Source organism: Lissotriton helveticus, chromosome 1_1 (assembly GCF_964261635.1).
Source record: "Lissotriton helveticus chromosome 1_1, aLisHel1.1, whole genome shotgun sequence".
NCBI lineage: Eukaryota > Metazoa > Chordata > Amphibia > Caudata > Salamandridae > Lissotriton > Lissotriton helveticus.
The window spans coordinates 359,007,525-359,026,833 of NC_136057.1; the positions used below are offsets into that span (position 1 = coordinate 359,007,525).

At 49.6% G+C, this 19,309-nt stretch overlaps 1 protein-coding gene across 1 annotated transcript in view; it reads right to left on the reverse strand.

Moving 5' to 3' along the window:
* The window catches only part of CECR2 (CECR2 histone acetyl-lysine reader), an 849,481-nt gene that overhangs the window by 337,355 nt on the left and 492,817 nt on the right, over positions 1 to 19,309 (reverse strand). Inside the window, exon 5 of the mRNA XM_078673636.1 lies at positions 14,129 to 14,218. Coding sequence (XP_078529762.1) covers positions 14,129 to 14,218 — 90 coding nt within the window. The remainder of the gene's footprint in view (positions 1 to 14,128; positions 14,219 to 19,309) is intronic.

The following is a 19,309-nucleotide window of genomic DNA, read 5'->3' on the forward strand; positions in this document are numbered from 1 at the left end:
CCTTGCTGGAGGAGTGGACAAGTTCAGGGGAAAAAAGTAGGTAGAGTAATCGACTAATTAATATGAAAATGAGAAATAACCTTTGGTAAACAATTAGGATGCGTTCTCAAGACCATCCTGTTGGAAGAGAGAAACAGATAAGGCTCTTTAGAACAAAGAGACTGGATCTCACTAACTGTGAGCAGAGGAAATTGCCACTAAAAAAGCGTTCTTCCAAGTCAGGCGCTGTAGGGATGGTTTATGTATGGGTTCCAAGGGAGGACCCATTAATTTAGAAAGGTCTACATTAAGCTCCCAAGAAGGGGAGGGAGACCTAACCGGGGTAGACCTTCTTCTACCATGAAGGGAAGTCCTTAACTACAGACATCTGACAAAAGGAAACCTCCGTGGCTGACTTCCAATATCCTGTAATGGCCGCCAGGTGCACTTTTATTGATGTCAACTGGAGTCCAGATTTAGCTAAATACAATAAGTAGGGGAGGATAAACTGTTCTTGCCCTAGGATGGGATTAAGACCATTTTTGGTGCACCACAAATAGAAAAGCTTCAATTTGAAATCGTACGACTTCCGTGCAGTTGCCTCCCAGATTCTTTCAGAATGTTCATACAGTCTGGTGAAAGACCTAGATGTCCATATTAGAGGAACTCAGGAGTCATGCCACCAAGCTGGGGTGGAACACCTTTCCCATTCTGTGCCACTCGTTTTTACCCTCGTTTTTGTCCCCCTTTTGCTTTCTGTTCCACTCGTTTTTTGTGCCCTTCTGCCCTCTGTTCCACTCGTTTTTATGGTGTCCTTCTGCCCTCTGTGCGACTCGTTTTTCCCTCGTTTTTGTGCCCCTTATGCCTTCTGTTCCACTCGTTTTTTGTACCCTTCTGCCCTCTGTTCCACTCGTTTTTTGGTGCCCTTTTGCCTTCTGTGCCACTCGTTTCCCCCTCGTTTCTGTGCCCCTTTTGCCTTCTGTTCCACTCGTTTTTTGTGCCCTTTTGCCTTCTGTGCCACTCGTTTCCCCCTCGCTTTTGTGCCCCTTTTGCCTTCTGTTCCACTCGTTTTTTGTGCCCTTTTGCCTTCTGTGCCACTCGTTTTTCCCCTCGATTTTGTGCCCCTTTTTCCTTCTGTTACCTTCGTTGTCCCTCAGCGCCCTCGCCGCTGCGTCCCCTGACAGCCCACTGCCCATTCGTTGCCCCCGCCTCCCAGCTGCTCCTCCCTCCCACCTCCCCATATATGCCGGTCAATGCGCGGCTGCGCCAAAGGCAAGCCGTCTGTGCCTGGACCACGCCCCGCGCCAGAACCCCTGCCCCCCGCACCCGCCACGACGACCGCCGCCACTACGACGCCAGCACTCTGCACGCTCTCAACTCCGGACTGAGCCACACCTACTTCAAGGCTGACCCGAAACGCACACTGCAGCTACACCAGCCTCAGAGCCGACAAACCACCCGCCAAGAAAGACCCCAACCACCTCCGATCCATACTACTGAACACCCGCTCCACACCCATTCCGTCTAGCTCTGGGACCTGCTCGACACAACATCCCCGGAAGTCGCCTTCCTGACAGAGACCTGGTTTAATGACTCCTCTGCACCAGACATCGCCATAGCCAACTCAGACCCCGCCCCCAGTTCAGCAACTCCATCGCGACTTGATCAGCACGCACGCCCTGACCTCCACTGACTACATCCTCCTCGGAGACCTGAACTTTCACCTTGAGAACGACAACAACTCCACAACCCTGATCGATAACCTCGGACTGAAGCAACTCGTCACAACGCCCACCCACTCCGCCGGCCACTCACTCGACCTCATCTTCTCCTCAAGCCTGCACGTCTCACTCAGCCACACCACCGAACTCCTCTGGACCGACCACCGCTGCATCCACTTAGTCTTCCAGCTACTGGCTCATCTCTCTGCTCCCCTTCCCGGCCAAGGTCATCGAGAAAACCGTCAGACAGCTAACCCGATACCTCTAAGAAAACAGAATCCTGGACCCTTCCCAGTCAGGGTTTCGCAGCAACCACAGCACCGAGACTGCCCTAATCACCGCCACTGATGACATCAGGACCCTGCTGGACAACGGCGAGACTGCAGCACTCAGCCTCCTAGACCTCTCTGCCACCTTCGACACCGTCTACAACCACCGTCACAGCCCACTACGCACACGCCTCCACGCCGCAGGGATCCAAGACAAGGCTCTGGATTGGACCACCTCCTTCCTCCCCGGCAGAACCCAGAGCGTCCGCCTTCCCCATTCTGTTCCAAAGCCACCGAGATCATCTGCGTCGTACCCCAGGGATCCTCCCTCAGCCCGACGCGGTTTAACATTTACATGGCCCCGCTCACACATGTAACCCAACAGCACAACCTCAACATAATCTCCTACGCTGACGATACTCAGCTGATCCTCTCCCTCACCAAGGACCCCATCACTGCCAAAGCCAACCTCTGCGAACGAATAAAGGCCGTCGCCGACTGGATGAAGACTCCTGGTGGCCGACGGCACTGGGGGCAGCCCCGACACCCACGCAACCTGGGAATCATCCTCGACTCAACGCTCTCAATGACCAAGCAAGTCAACGCCGTCTCCTCCTCCTTCAAAACCCTCCGCATGCGCAGATGGATCCTGACAGATACAAGAAAGACAGTCACCCAGGCCCTCGTCAGCAGCAGACTACTACGGAAACGCCCTCTACGCGGGAGCCCCGACCAAGCTCATTAAACGACTACAACGCATCCAAAACGCCTCGGCACGACTGATCCTCGACGTACCACGCCACAACCACATCACCCCCCACCTGAGAAACCTGCACTGACTCCCCGTCAACAAGAGGATATCCTTCAAGCTCCTCACCCACGCACACAAGGTACTTCACAAGACCGGCCCAGCCTACCTCAACAGACGGCTCTCCTACATCCCCAACCGCCAGCTACGCTCCGCCGACCCCTCACTCGCCACCATCCCGCGCATCAGAAGAACAAACACCGATGAGAGATCCTTCTCCCACCTAGTCGCCAAGACATGGAACACCCTCCCACTGAACCTACGACAGACCAAAGACCTGCTGACCTTCAGGAGGATACTCAAGACCTGGCTGTTTGATCAGTAGCACCCCCCCACCCCCAGCGCCTTGAGACCCTCGCAGCTATGTAGTACGCTTTACAAATGATGGATTAATTTCCCTTAGAGTTTGGAGAGTAGATCTGGCCGGCAACCTCCTGTGTGGGGTCTCGGACAGGTGAAGAAGGTCTGGGTACCAACATTGGCAAGGCCACTCCAGTGCAATGAGAATCAGCCTGGTCTTGACTCCGTAGAACTTGCTGATGACCAGAGGAATGAGCGGTATTGAAGGAAAAGCATAAAGCAATGTCTCTGACAAGCTGATCAAAAGCGCAATCCTCTGGAGCCGTGTTGGAGATACCTAGATGTGAAGGCGTGGCACTTTGCATTTGTTACGTCCGCAGACAGACCGATGTATGGAATTCCCCATCATTGGAAAATGTCCTCTGTGACTGTTTAACACCCAGTCGTGAGCTTCAATGAAGTTGCGACTGGGCATCTGCATGAATATTGAGTGTGCCTGGAAGATGGATCGCAGATATGGTCAACTCTCTCGCCAGTAGCCACTGCCATATGGCTTGAGCCTCTAGGAATAAGGGCCTTGAACTGGTTCCTCCCCGTTTTTTCAGGTAATGCATGGTCGTGGTATTGTCCGCTTGAACTAACAAGGAGCATGCCTTGATGGAAGGGAAGAATGACTGAGCGCTAGATGTACGGCCCTCAGTTTCAACATGTTGATGTAATACCCCTTCTCCACCTTCGACCACAATCCCTGAACTTGTAGAGGGCCCATGTGGGCTCCCTAGCCCTGTAGGGACACATCAGAGATGAACGTCTGGCTGGGAAGGTCCTGAAGAAAATGAACCTCTTAAGAAATGAGGATGTTTCATCCACCATCGAAGGGAGCCCTTGGCCCCCTGAGGGAGAGTCACTTTGTCCTCCCAGCGGTCCGAGATCTGCGACCACTGATCCTCTAATGCCTGCTGGAGAGGTTGCATGTGCAGCATGGCATTGGGGTCAATGAAGATGAAGGATGCCATGGATCTCAGAAGAGAGGATACCGGTCTGGCCATGTGATGCGGAGAAGAATGTAACACTTGTTGGTGATGGAGGATAACCTCTCCCCCAAAGGATACACACTTGCGTGTGCAGTATCCAGAGTTGCATCCAGGTAGTGAATCACTTGAGTTGGGTTGAGGATGGACTTTTTGTAGTTGACTTGAAGACCCAATTACCTTAGCACTCAAATGCAGGATTGCAGATGTTCCTGCGGGTGAAGGGCTCTTGAGCAAGCAGTCGTCTAGGGACAGAGACAAAGAGCTACCGTTTGCGCAGGAAGTCTGCTACCATCGCCATGCATTTGAGAACGTGTCTGGTGTTGATTTGAGTCAGAAAGGTAGGACCTTGTACTAAAAGTGCTCCGACGCCACCTGGAACAATAGGAATTTACAGTGCTTTCTGGCAATTGGTACATGGAAATATGCACCCTGCAGGTCAATGGAGCACATACAGTCCTCCTGATGGAACTGGGGGAAGATTTGATGCAGGGTCAGCATCCTGAACCTCTCCTTGCAGATGAACTTGTTTAAAAGACTTAAGTCAAGAATGGGTGTGTACTCCTGAGTTGGACCCTTCAACACCAAGAAATAGCAGGCGAAAATTCCATGCGGTCATTGGGAGAAGGGGATTTTTTCTATGGCTTCTTTCTGTAGCAGAATAGCTAAATCTGATTGTAGCACGTCTAGTTGGTGGGAAGACGTTCTCCATAGTAGAACTGCCAGAGGAGAGGACTTTAATCTGATTGAGTAGCCTCCTGTACAATATTGAGCACCTATTTGTCTTTGGTCACTTTGTGCAAATTGTCAAAATGTGCTGTTGTACTTCTCTCCCCAGCAGAGTGGGAAATAGAGATGGGGGAAGCAAGATCTCATTGTATGCCAGCGGTTTATCAAAGGAAGCTGATGGTAGGGAAGCTCCCAGTCCTCCACCTGGCCGGCGTGGAAGGCCTGATTTTGCTGTTGCAGTGCCCAGTGATGGGTTTGAACCCTATGCTGATAGTGCCAAAGGTCGTATGAAAGGTATCTGCGCCAAAAATCCTGTGCTTCTCCAGACCCACTGCCTTCGGGTGTTCAGCTCAGATTTCACTTTCACCATTTCATCATTGTTATGAGTGTTGAATAATGAGTTTCCAGTGAAGGGTAGGTTCAGAAGCCTAAGCTGAGCCTCCGAGTTAAGTCCAGTGAGTCATAGCCAGGAGGAGCGCCTAGCGCAGATGCCATGTGAGCACCCATGGGCTGCTAGGTCCGAAGCCTCAGCTACAGCGCTGATTACCGGATTCACTACTAATCCACCCTCCTGGAGAACCTCTAGGAACTCTTGCTGCTCTTCCTTTGGCAGTTTTTTCCATGAACGTAGATTGGGAGTCCCATAGATCCCTACCGTATCTTCCTAAAAGCACTTAGGCACTAGCGACTTTCATATAGGCCGCAGACGTGTTGCACATCCTTTTCCCGTGGGAGTCCATCGGTTTACTGTCCTTAACGGGTAGTGCTGTATAGGACGCCCCTGGGTGTGCTTTCTTAGCCACTGACACTATGACTAAGTCCAGAGGTGGATCAGCTCTCAGAAAGACGAGTGGATCCTGGTCTGGTGCTTTGTAATTCTTTGTAATGCGCAATGGTCTAGACCCTATCAACGCTGGCGTAAGAAAAGTCTGAAAAGCTGGCTCAAGCAGACCAGGAACCAAAATAAGCGAAGGTCTAGAAGACGACCTGTAATGCAGTGTCTGAAAGCTCGATGTGTTTAGCGCAGGCATCTCAATATTTAGTTGAGCGGCACATCTACATAGGACCTCATTGAATGTGACATGAATATCCACTGGTGCACTCTGGCTGGAGGCTTCGCAGACCGGGTGGGTGAATAGTCCAGAACAGACGATCTAGACTGGTCTGTGGACCAGGAAGGAGATCTGTGCCTGTGTCTCCCAGATCTGGACAAATAAGAGTGATGAGATCTAGGACATGATCGACTGTGAGGTGTCCTAAAATACGACCTTCTTGTAGAAGGAGGCAGTTTTCTCTTTGGACACCTTCGAGGAATTGTAGCAGGAGGAAGACTACCAGCTGAGACCCTACAAGGGAAGTAGATTTGAAAAAAGTCCGAACCTGGACTCCGCCTTTGTATTCGCCACTCTTTCAAACTTTGTAGCCAGTGTGGTGAAAGAATAACTGGTGGCGTCTGTTGCTCTTGAACCGGATATCCCGCTGGAGTAATTTGCACAATCCTGATTCCTGGGAGGATGATGTGCCTCTCGATGTCGAACATCTAGATCTCAATGCCAATCTCTGCAATTCAGCCTACTGTACTTCTCTCGACATTGAGGGAGGTCTCCACGTCAGTATGACTCTGGACGCTGAGTGCATATCTTCTGTGGGCCAATCAGACGTCCGTCTCTTTGCCGGTGGTGACAAGTGCAAAGACAGAGGTCTCGAAGTCTACAGTCTAGACACTGAATGCCTTTGTCTTGACGTCAGTGAAGTGGTCTACGTCAACCGTCTGTGTCTGGATGACGGAGAGGCCCTCAATGCTGAACGTCTATGTACTGACGTCCACCGTCTATGCCTGGATGGTGGCAAGGCTCTTGATATTGAACGTCTATGTTCTGACGTTGGCGGATTTTGACGACGACCGTCGGCAAGGGGTTGACGACGTCAGCCAGAGACGAGGCGGAGAAGTTAGACATCGACCCAAGCCGGCTTTTTTATGTCGACTTGCGTATAGCCAACTGTGACAACAAACTTTTGGACTTCAGCACCTGACACCAAAATAAGTGGTCTCGATGTTGACTTTTTCTTCGTTGATGGAGCTTGTGCATAAAGTCTCGATGGCGATTTCACACTCTACGTCTTCGCATGCTGCAGAGGCCTTTCTGACGTAGATCGGGGCGCTGAGCACACAGGTATCTGTCACGATGTTTATCTCCTCTCTGTTGACAGTGAAGCAGAGGTGTTTTTTTAAATCATGTTTGCCTCTGTGCTCAGACCTTACGTGAAAGGAGGGGGGTGAAAGTCTGTTAAGACCCTTCAAGGCCACTTGTAGCCCTCTTGTATGGCATGCAGCTTGATATGTTCCCTGTCACGCAGGGTCCTTCTGGAAAATTGTTGGCCTTAATATTTGTCTGGCTGGTGAGAAGATGGCAAACACACAGTGCAGACAGAGTGTGGATCAGATCTTGCCATCGTTTTTCAACACAAAGGACATTTGTTGAATAAGGCTGGCATTTCTTTTTTTTCACAACTGCGTTTATTGACTGATTAGGCATAGCATGGGAACAGTACTCCACAATCAGGAGGACACTGTCAAATGGCAAACATATATAGCAAAATGTATACATAGCCTAATCGCTTAAATCGCCCCCCGCACTCCCTCTCCCCTCCAACCACCCAACGCCCCGACTACCCACCCCTTATCCCACCCTAACCCAATGCACGTGATCACCTTCAACCGCAACACATGAATAGAATACAGCAATTATCGAGCGCCCTCCTAGGCCCAGAGGACCCCATCTGCATGCAGTCCATCATCCAAGTCAACTGGGGGCTCCAAGGTTAACCCTCTATAGTCTGCCCACCGCCTCCAGATCTTGTAGTGTTTCCGAGGGCAACCCCTGGCTTCAAACACTGGTAATTCTACTAACCCCATGAGATAATCCAGGCCCGCTTTCCAGGCGCTCAGTGGAGGGGCACGTTCACTCTTCCATGCCCTCGCCAGATCTCGTTTGGCCACTACCAGACCCAGCAACAGGAGGTGACGCTTGTAGATGTTCCCACCCACATTCTCCAGGACATGCAGAAGACCCAGCCTGGGCGTACGGGGAAGGTCCCACCCCAGCACCTCTGACAGGCAATTCCATACGCCATTCCAGAATCGGGTCAGACCCACACAGGACCACACCGTATGTAATAGTGTGCCTTTCTCAGTCCCACAGCGCAGACACTCCGGAGTCACAATGAGGCCAGCCTTCCACAGTCTCTCTCTGGTGTAGTAGGCCCTATGTAGGTATTTGAATTGTATGAATCGGAGTCGTATGGCTATGGCAGCCCCACGGGGGGATTCCAGGGCCTCCCTCCAGTCATCCTCGTCCAATGGACCAATGTCTGTTTCCCAGGAGTCTTTCAGCGGCAGTAGGGTAGAGGAGCAATGGGTGATCAGTGTTTGGTATATTTTGGAGACCTTCTTATCCCCCAGATCTCCCATGAAGAGCTTGGCTTCCACTGGGCTAAATTTGGGAAGTTGTTCCAAACCAACCAGACTAGGTGCAAGCGCATGGCGGAGCTGTAGGTACTTAAAGAATTGGGTCATGGGCATACTAAATTCAGTGCTAAGGTCTTGAAAGGACTTGAGGGTAACCCCGGTAAGAACATGACCGAGCGATGAGATTCCGATAGAATCCCAGCCACCAAACCCAGTCAGCGTAGTCAGTGCGGGGAGCTGTCCATTGTTCCATAGTGGGGTTTCCGCCGTCAGTCTACCCCACCAGCCCATACGGCGCAGTACTTGCCTCCAGATCATGAAAACCACCTGCGTAACCTGCGGTAGTCTCCTCCGCCGCCCAGCCGAGTACAACAGCGTATGTAACGTGGCGCCTCCCATCAACATGCGTTCTAGTGCGTATGCCGGGTCATTGTTATCGCCGTACCACCACTCGTTCAGAACCAATAGGTGGGAGGCCTGGTAGTAGGACAGGAGGTCTGATGTAGCCAGACCTCCACAATACGTGGATAAGAAGCAAGTCCGCAGCGCCACCCTGGAGGCACCCCCCGCCCACAGAAAGCGGCCCAGCACCGAATTTACCCGACGGAACCACTGTGGTTCGATCTTATGTGGATGGTTCTGCAGTTGATACAAGAGGCGCGGGAGGGCGACCATTTTGAAAATCGCAGACCTACCGTAGATATTGAGAGGCATGCGGGACCATGTTTTAACGTCCGATTGGACTCTATCCCACACAGGCAGCACGTTGCGCTCCCATGCAATAGCGGCGGACTCAGACAGGAAGACTCCTAGGTATTTCAGACCCCCGACCGCCACCCGCAAGGCCGACGCCCAGGGGTATACACCAGTCTCCCCGCCTAGCACCCATAGGGTCGATTTGCGCGGGTTGAGAAAGAGTCCTGACACCTCCCCAAATATGCGCATTATGTCCAGTATGCGGGGGCCAGATCGGTCAAGATCGGTCAAAAAGAAAAGGACATCGTCCGCATACAGCGCGATTCTATCCGAGAGTCCTGCCCCCCACACAAAGCCACGAAGTTGTGCGTCGATGCGCACCCAAGCAGCCAATGGTTCCATGGCCAGCGCAAAGAGGTAGGGGGATAGGGGGCATCCCTGTCGGGTTCCCCTAGCAATCGAGAATTTCTCAGAAATCGCCCCAGACACACGTACCTATGCGGTGATGTCCGTGTACAACAGCTTGACATAGGAGACAAACACTGGGCCCAAGTTGAGGCGTGGCAAAAGGGCGAACAGGTACATCCAGCTGACCGAGTCGAATGCCCTGTCGATGTACGCTAGTAGTAACGCCGCTCGTTCCCCCGTAGCCCCCATAGCGTCTACCGCCGCCTGCGCACGTCTGATGTTGTGTCGTGTCGCCCTATGCGGCATGAAGCCCGCCTGGTCCGGATGAACCAAGTCCGCGACGTATGGAAGAAGGCGGTTTGCCAACGCTTTGGCCAGTAGCTTGGCTTCAAAGTTGAGCAGTGATATGGGGCGATAAGACTCATGGCGGTCAGGAGGCCTACCCGGCTTCTGAAAAACTACAATTTCAGCATGGCGCCAATCCGCCGGCAAGCTACCCCGTTCCCGCGCCGCCTCCAACGCCCGCCCGTAGTGCGGTCCCAGCTGTAGGTGGAATTTCTTATAAAATTCACAGGGGAATCCACTCGGCCCGGGTGCCTTACCCGTGTTGAGTTGCCCCAACGCATCCCCCAGCTCCTCCGCCAAGGGGAGGTCCAGGGATTTCCTGGCATCGTCTGAGACTGTACGGGGGGGTAGGTCAGCAATGAACTTGTCTATCGCGTCTGGTGGGAGACTGTCTCGGTGAGCATATTGCTCCGCATAGTAGTGGGCGAAGCTCGCTGCCAGAATCACCGGGTCCGTTATGGCAATTCCCTCACCATCGGTGAGGCCAGGCAGTGTGATAGGCTGTAAAGTGTGTTGACATAGCCTATGTAGCATGGTGCAAGACTTATCGCCCCACTGGTATATCCTGCTCCGTGTGGCTAACCACGCCAGCCTAGCCTCGTCCATTAAGACCGAGGAGTAGGATTGCTGTGCCTGCAGGAGCAGTCGTATCGTCCCTTCTTCTCCTCCCCCCTGACACCGTCGTTCTAACACCTCCACCCGTGCCGCAGCCGCGACTATGGCCTCACGATGGCGAGGACGGGCAGCCAAACACCATGCTATGTCTACGCCCCTCAAAGTGGGCTTCATGGCCTCCCAGACCGTCACCCCATCTGCTCCTTCGACCAGATTTTCCTGCCAGTAGTGGGCCACCGCGCTGCGTATATGCTGTGTATAGTCCACTTGTTGGAGATGCCACGGGGACATCCGCCACCGGAATGGCTGACGCTTCTTGCGCAGGTCAATCCGCACCACAACAGGGGAGTGGTCGGATAGCCCCCTAGGTTGAATTGTGGCTTGTCTTACCCTATCAAGGAAAGCCCCCGGCACGAACACGCAGTCCAGTCGTGAGAAGGAGCCATGTACAGCAGACACATACGTATATTCAAGCGTCATGGCATGCAAGTGTCTCCAGGCATCCACCCAGCCCAATCCGTCCACCATCGCTTTCAGCCGTGTAGGGGAGGCAGCTGCTACAGTCCCCTGCAGCCTCCTGCGGTCAAGGCACACATCCACTACATCGTTCCAGTCACCACCAATCACGGCCAAGGATTCCGGGATCTCGGCCCACAGTTCAAATAGCCTCTCCGCCAAGGACCACTGTAAGGGGGGGGGGGGGCATACACACTACCAAACACCACCGGTTCTGTACCAATCATGCCCTTAACAAACACATAGCGACCCTGCGGGTCAATCCATTGACGCTCGTGGGTGTAGGACAACCTCCGATGGATCAGCACAGCCACTCCCCTCGATCCCCTGGAGAACCCAGCATGAAATACTTGTTGGTAACCAAGTCTCTGCAGGCTAAGCACCTTTGTCCCCATCATATGTGTCTCTTGTAATAGCATCACATCAGCTGAGTCCCTTTTACCCCATCGCAGGACTGCTCCACGCTTAATTTTGTCCAGCATCCCTCTGACATTTCAGCTTAAGATACGCATAGAGTCCCCAGCGAGTTCCTGCCTTGACACATCAGCCATAGTCCCGATGGAAAAATCTTCGAGGACCCCAGCACCCAGCCCAGGCACTCAACACAATATACGTTAATGCAGCAGAGATCACGTGCACCCCCCTCAAAGCACCCCCCCCTTCACTCCCTTCCAACACTGCCTCCCCAACTCCCCAACACCCGTTCCCACCCCCCCTCCCCTATACCTCATGGAACACTGAAGTACCTGTCGCGGAAGGCTGGCATTTCTGACAAAAAAATATAGCAAAATAGCCAGAAAAAAAGGTTAGAAGTACAGCTTGTATTTAAAACCAACGAATGAAGGTCGTAAAAACGACTTCTAGACACCAATTCTTGACAAAGTCAAAACCTGATGAGGTCAATGCTCTAGAATTCTCACAGAAGGAGCTGGAAAAATTAACTTACCCATCTGTCACCTGTGGGGAATGAAGGGAGCATGGAGGTCTTAAAAGCACAGTGTCAGTTCATTCTGTTGTGCTATCTATGTAGCCTATGAGCTAACATGCCTTCGATTACTTTGCCTTTTTCTTTTCAAATAAAGGCTTTGTTTTAATAAGTGAAAGTGTGCCATGTTACACAAAGCTATTAGATATAGGTTTATTTTAAATGAAAAATTCAATGCATGTTTGGCATGTTATTTTAGGTTTCATGTATGTCTATATACACATATATGCATGTTTGTGAGTACTTCGTACTGTGAACTCTTTAAATATACCTTTTTATTATGCTCCGGGGTCCCCGTACATGGGTGGAACTATTCAGAGCTTATGACTATTGAGGAGTATCCCTTGGAAGAGAATTGGCTTTCCTCAGCATGCTTCAGTTTACAGCAGATGTGTGAAAAAATTGGCAGAAATTAATCGGCATATGGGAATGCTTAAGAGTATAGGTGTGAGGAAATTGTCAGCTTGAATTTCTGTTAGCCTAAAAGTACTTGGAAAAAGCTTTATTGTTACAGGTTTTTGCGCCTGGTATATAGCGTATTGTAACGACTGATGCCGCCTTAAAAGGGGCCAGGTATAGTTCTGGTCCAGGTCCATGGTAGTGTTGTGCATACAATAGTGTTTACTTCCAGAGTCTTAAGAGGAGAGCAGTTATATTATTACTCTGTACTTTCCACCCCTCCCCCTTAGATTTCCGAAGAAACAGGTAAATTGAACCAATACATCGGGGAAATTTAGGAGTGGTAATATCTAAATAAAGAATTAAGTTGGACTGCTGGTGTCCTGGACTTCACAGGAAAGTGCTGAGAGATTTACTGAGAGTGGGGCAAGAGTGACAACATGTGTAAGACTTTTACAAATCCCATGCAATGTTGTGAAGCGTCAAAGGTCCCCTAGGATGAAATATCCTTGGATTTAGTAGGCCCATTAGCAGGGAAAATGTATTTTCTAAACATGTTGGTCTTGGTAGATCTGTTTTCCACGTGGGTAGAGTTGAAATAACATCAGTTTGTCCATCAGTAAGAAATTCTTGTGTGAGGTATGCCAGTGGGAGGGTATCCCAGGAGGATTCTTACAGACAATGAGGTGCAATATTGTACCAATATATCTAGGATTATTCTGAGGCATGTGGCACTGTGCTAAAGAGGAGTGCAGTCTATGGCATGGTGGAGGAATGTAACTGCAAACTGAAGGTAACTGGCAGAGAGATTCAACGCAAGATGAAGGAAACTGGTGAAAACTAATGGGTTAGATTTGAAAAGGTAACTAAGTGAAAGGATCATTGCATACTGGGTGATGCCACATCAGAACACTGGGAAAACTACTTTTTAATTGTTCAAGATGTAGGAATCCCAACAGTAAAGTAATGTCTGAATAGATAGATTAGAGGAAGGGGTGTGTGAAGATTTTGGCTGAAGTGTTGAGAGAGATGGCATTGCAAAAGTGTAGAGTTCTGATGTACAAAAAGCCACTTGTGAATGAGAGGAAAAGGTGAGTAATTGAGAGAAGATAAAAACCAACATAAATGTGATAAAAGTTTACAAAACCACTCAAGATTATCCGACTTTTTAGAAATGCAAAAAAAGACTTCTAATGGAAGAATCAGGAGGTTGGGAAGTGTCAGCGTGTAGAAAGAGTTTAAGGGACTTTTGTCACAAATATCAGATGGCAGAGAGTGCGGAATTGCAAATAGTGGTTCAGATTACAGTGACGTTGATCTTGCTTATTAGAGTTCCCAGGAAACCTGCATATTTAGAATGGTTCTTCTAAGCTATGGTATGTCATTTTTCTTTCTTTACATTAATTTTCCTTGCTATACGTTTCCTCTGCTCCTGCAATAATATGTTTCACCTATGCCTTGCTTTCTCAGAAAAAAATGATTTGTGTATGATGGGCTTTCGCTGTATAGTACAGGCAACATTACACCTTGGAATAGGAATTTAGAATGTTACGGGGATTCTTGTAGAGACAGTTGGAATGGGTAGTTGGAAAAAACTGTTGGAGGGTTGTTAGGCAATGAAGTACCTCGGTTCCGTAGCCACTCTAAATTTCATTTTTACCTTTACACACACACATTAACAGCAGCAATAATGAGAATCAATACCCATGTTTTGCTGATTAACTAATCTAGTATTCTTAATTATTTACACCTGTTACCTCCACCTTGCTACTATAAAAATGCTCAAATTTGGCCCCACGTTTAATGACATAATATGGTGTACAAATACAGAAATGTTAGTATGTGGCCATTTTTCTACCTCACAGGAATTTCCTCTATTTTCTTCTTAGGCGGCCGCCCTCTCTTCCTGGCCGGCTTCTCCGGAACGAAATCGGTTTGTCCTGGTCCCCTGTATTTAAGAGATATAATTGTTAGCTGTATCCTTTCACAGTAACAAAAGCACATTATAATTTTGAGACATAATTCACACTAAGTGGCGAGGTGCCTAAACATCGCCCAAAATTATAGGGAATAACATGGAGTCCAGGAGAGGAATACGGGGTGCAATTAATTAAACATAGAGGCCAAAGTTGGAACAAGAAGTGAAGTTTCATAGCCACGTAATGGATAAATACTGTAGCATTGAATACAGTATAATTTCTAACCCACTAAGTAATGGTGCTGCAGTGTGATTATTTTACCTACAGGCTCAGGAATATCATCTAGTGCCTCAGGAAGGCTTAAGGCAATTTTTGGACCTAATGAGGAAAGGGATTTTCTCCAGTCGGTGTCTACAGGAAAGCTCCCACCCCTCAGCAGTTACTGTAGTTACCCTTTCTTCCTTGAAGCTGGTTGCGGCTGAGCTGGTAAAATGATTGAACAATCCAGAATCCTATGAATACAACAAAGCTTACAATGTTCTGGAAGGGCATTAGGGCTCAGATATGCATGTAATGGAACTTCAAGTAAGGAGACTATACCAAATGCTCAGAAACAGACTTTCCTACCCTTGGCTCGATGTTAAAACCATATATGGCTGTGAGAAGTGTAGGGATTGTTCATAGTCATACAGCAGATTCCCCCAGCCTCCATAACATAGGTGGAGGAGGGAAGACCCGCAGCAACTTGCTTAGAGTAGCAGAACAAGTCATGTTTAGCACCCCGGAGAACTCATGACGCAGCATTTCTGATCAAGTCTAACTGAAGGCAGGTAAGGAGGTGTAATGCGATACGCATGGGTCACTTGGCTCATTTCACCAGAGACGAACACTAGTTTGAATGGAAGAAACGACATTCCATGGGGTTCAGTATATTCAGGGTCTATTCTGCACATTGGACATCCTTGCCAGTTAAATGCAACACTGGCTCTGGACACACATTAAGCAGACTGGGTGTGGACAACCATCCTACGCATTACTGTTGGCTCTGCACACTCATCCAGCAGCAGCACCATAAAGAATCGAGGTGCAAACCATGCTCGATGCCATGAGCACTGCTTCAGCACACTGGCCCACATACTGTATAGCAAAGTGGTTATGACCAACACCATGAGGAACACTTTGATTTGTTATTCTTTTCCACTGAAGTGCGGATCCTGCAATATTTCACGTTATGAGAAGGACCGTGGTAAGGTAAGTGGTGGTCATCTGATTAAGCGACTCCTAGGGGTCTTGCTTATGTGAGTAACTAGGTAGGAGATAAAGGGCACCATGAAGGAACGTCAGAATGAAAGTGCTTTAAGAAGGAGGTATAGAGATAAATACTGGCTCAACTTTACTGTGATGCAGTTCAGCCCTATTGGTATACCATGCCACCGTATACGAACGACATTGATTAAATTCCATTTATCGTAGCCACCACTAGATGGCAGTAAGTCAATGTACAAGTAATGCTGAAATCCGTGCTATTTTAAGGCAGAGCACCCACTTACATCGAAGCCAACTGGAGTGAGAAACGAGACTCCATCACCCACCATGTTGAAAGTGCGTCAAGGAAAAGGACTGAGAAATAATAGAGAACTGACCGCTCAGAGATGGCAAAACACAGGATGGAAATGCAGTTTAGCTGTTGGCAAGACCTGCATTAGTAAACAAGGGCGCGGAAATGTTGGGAATTAAAAACAAGCATTGGCAAAGGCAGGATGGCCTGCTTGCTCTTTACATGCCGGGTACCATGCAGAGTTCTTAAAGCCCCCATTGCACCTCTGAGTTAGGCCCCCGAGGTCCCGGCAGCCTAACACTCTTGCTGTTGAAACTTCATATGCTATAAGGCGGAGGTCCTCTTGCACCACAATGCTCGAGCAGATACGATTAGTTGTTGACGACATGGAGCCCTTCTACTATGTTGATCCAGTTCCCAGGAAGAAAACATATCAGTTGTACTGTTCCCAGTTACTCCCCCGTTCCCCACACTCGACAACTCACTCATTGCCATTAGCGATCCAGGTGCTGGGAGCTAGAGGCTCGATGGAGAGACTGCGCCCAGACACGCCTGGCTCTTCTCTGGAAACTGGTTAAAATACTTAGTTTAAATGTTCGAGGCCTTAACACTCCCGTAAAGCGCCTGGCACTCCTCTCCCTGCTTAGAGATTCGAGGTGTGACTTTTGCCTTATTCAAGAAACCCATCTCCTCAAAGCAGACTGGAAACGCACGCGGTCCCGTTGGTTTTAGAGTCAATATTTCTCCTCTGATCCAGGAAAACAGGCAGGGGTGGCAATGCTGTTAGCCAAGCATTTCCCGGGGATTGTTACTGAAAAACAAGCAGAACTGACACAGACTACGCTCCTTGCGCATCTCGGTAAAAGAGTACACATTCACACTTGCTAATGTATAGCATATATGACTCGCCCCAAACGACCACCAGGGAGCCTTCCTTCTAGATGCCGTGCGCCGGGTGATGGCCACCCCAGATGTAGACACCCTTATAGCGGGGGACTTTAACCTGGTCCCAGATGCAGTCTTGGATAGATCATTCCAGTGGACGGGTCACAAGGAGGTGCTCACACATTCACTGGGGGACATGGGACTGGTATAAGTGTGGTGATTGCGACACCCAGCAATAAAAGACTACACTTACGTTTCTGCAGAATAGATTTATTTCTTAACTCGCTGTGCTTCACAGCAGCCACATCAGCAAACATTGGCGTCCTGGGTCTTCCTGACCAATACCCCTATCTCCATCCCACTACACATCTTGGATGCCATGCTGCAATCCTGTACCGGACGCCACAATCAGAAGCTATTAACACACGATTCCAACATAATCGAAATAAACACCATGCGCGCCTTTCTTAGCACCAAAGACACCGGAGACCGACATCGCCTACTGTAGGATACACTAAAAGTGGTGGTACCAGGCAGCTTTATAGCCATTGCAGCCAGCTGAAAAGGGATAGAAAGGTTAAGTGTCTCACTCGGAGGGGCAGGTGAAGGAATTAGAAGAGGCCCATAAGCAATATGGTTCCCACAAAATACGGCCACAACTTACGACAGCCTATAAACAACTTAAGGTCCTGGACATAGATAAAGTGCAATACGCTCTCCCCCGCACTAAACAAAAATAATATGCTAGGGACAATAAAGCAGGGCGCCTTTTGGCATATAGGCTAAGCGCGCAAGTACTCAAGCAAAGAGTAGAGGAGATTGAGGGATCCCAGGGCGGCAGGGTGTACCAAGACATGCAAATTGCACGACAATTCGAACACTTCTATTCTACCCTATACTCAGCAGAGGCATTTGAACTGGGGTAGGTTGAAACCTACTTAGCACAGGTCCCCATGGACCACATCCCCACTGATGACGCCTTACAATTAGAGTGGGATATCTATCCCAATGAGGTACGCACAGCCATAACCCACCTGCAGGTCAGTAAAGCCCTGGGCGATGATGGCTATTCATATGACTTTATAAAGTATTTGCAAATCCCCTGGCTCCCCTTTATAATTCATTTAGCACCTCCGGCACCCTCACGGACACTAGAAGAGCAGCCACCATCAGAGTGCTCCCCAAGCCTGGCAAGGACCTAGCACTTTGCTCTTCCTACCGCCCCATATCACTACTACATGTCGACGCGAAGATATTCACCAATATACTGTCAGCCCACTTCGCCCCAACCATACGCAGGGCCTGGTAGATCCCGCTCAGGCTGGGTTTAGTCCTGAAAGTGGTTGAAGCAATAATACCAAATGCCTCTCCCACCTTCACGATAAAACAGAACACACTCGTGCGCCAGAGCTTCTGCTTGCCGTCAATGCTGAGAAGGCGTTCGACCGCGTGCACTTGCCATGCCTTCAGTTGGTGCTGGCAAGGGCCTGTCTTGGTGACCGTCTCAACGTCGCATATTGTGTAGTTACACTAACCCCACGGCTAGAGTCAACGGACTCATGTCACCCCTCTTTAACAAAGCCTGCAGCACTCCAAAGGGATGGCCCTTGTCGCCACTCCCATTTTGCCACTGCAGCCCCCCTATCCAACAAGTAAGATGCAACACCTGATTGCCAGTTACATATGGGCTGGTAGAAATGCACACATGGAAAAGCAGTAGACATACCTTTCCCTGTAGAGTGTGGATTAGGCACTCCCCATTTTGTGGTACAACCAGGCAGCACAGCTTAGATACTTAGTGGGCTCGTCAAGGTCTCGTACTGAGAAGGCACTGGTGCTTCATAGATAAAGCAGTGGCTGAGATCCACAACTGGAAGATACCATGGCTTCCTAGGTCACACTGGGCACCAGGGGGTTTATATCTCTCCCATAGTCAGGGCAACGGTAGGCACCTGGGATAACGTACAATTGACAACAGCTCTCCACCCACATCTCACCACCGACACCGATCATGGGGAAACCCGATTTTCCCCCAGCTCTACAGAGAACCGCATTCTCACAGTGGCAGGAAGCCAATTGCAAGAGGGTGGGGGACATATTTGACCAAGATGGTCTCATGGACATTGCCCAGGTCCAGGGTAATCACGGCATTCCTCCCGATGCTCACTGTCGGGACATTGAAGTTTGCCATTTGGTTACACAGCCACACATACGTCTGCATGCCAGAGCCAACCCCTTACTCTTTTTGAGAGATGGTTACTCACCAGTCGCATGGACAAAAGCCTCCTCTCCAACATCTAAGCTGTCCTAGACGCCCCGCTGGGCACGGTCTAATCTCCTGCACAGGAGCGATGGGAAACGGAATGTGAGTGCACCTTTACCTCTAGGGAAGGGTCCGACATCTTACGATGATCCCACTCGTCTGCCTGCAGCACATCTAATAAAGATACCTTACTGAAAATTGTGCATTATTGGTATCATACTCCAACTAGAACAGCTAAATGGAAGCAGGGCGGGGATGATAGCTGCTGGCGGGAGTAAGGACAGCAAATTCTCTGGCATTGTCCCAAGCTACAGCAATACTGGACAGATATTTTGGCACATATTAACGAGATGTACAACACTGACCTACCTTGATTACCAACTTACATATTATTGGGCCTTCCCAATGCACTAA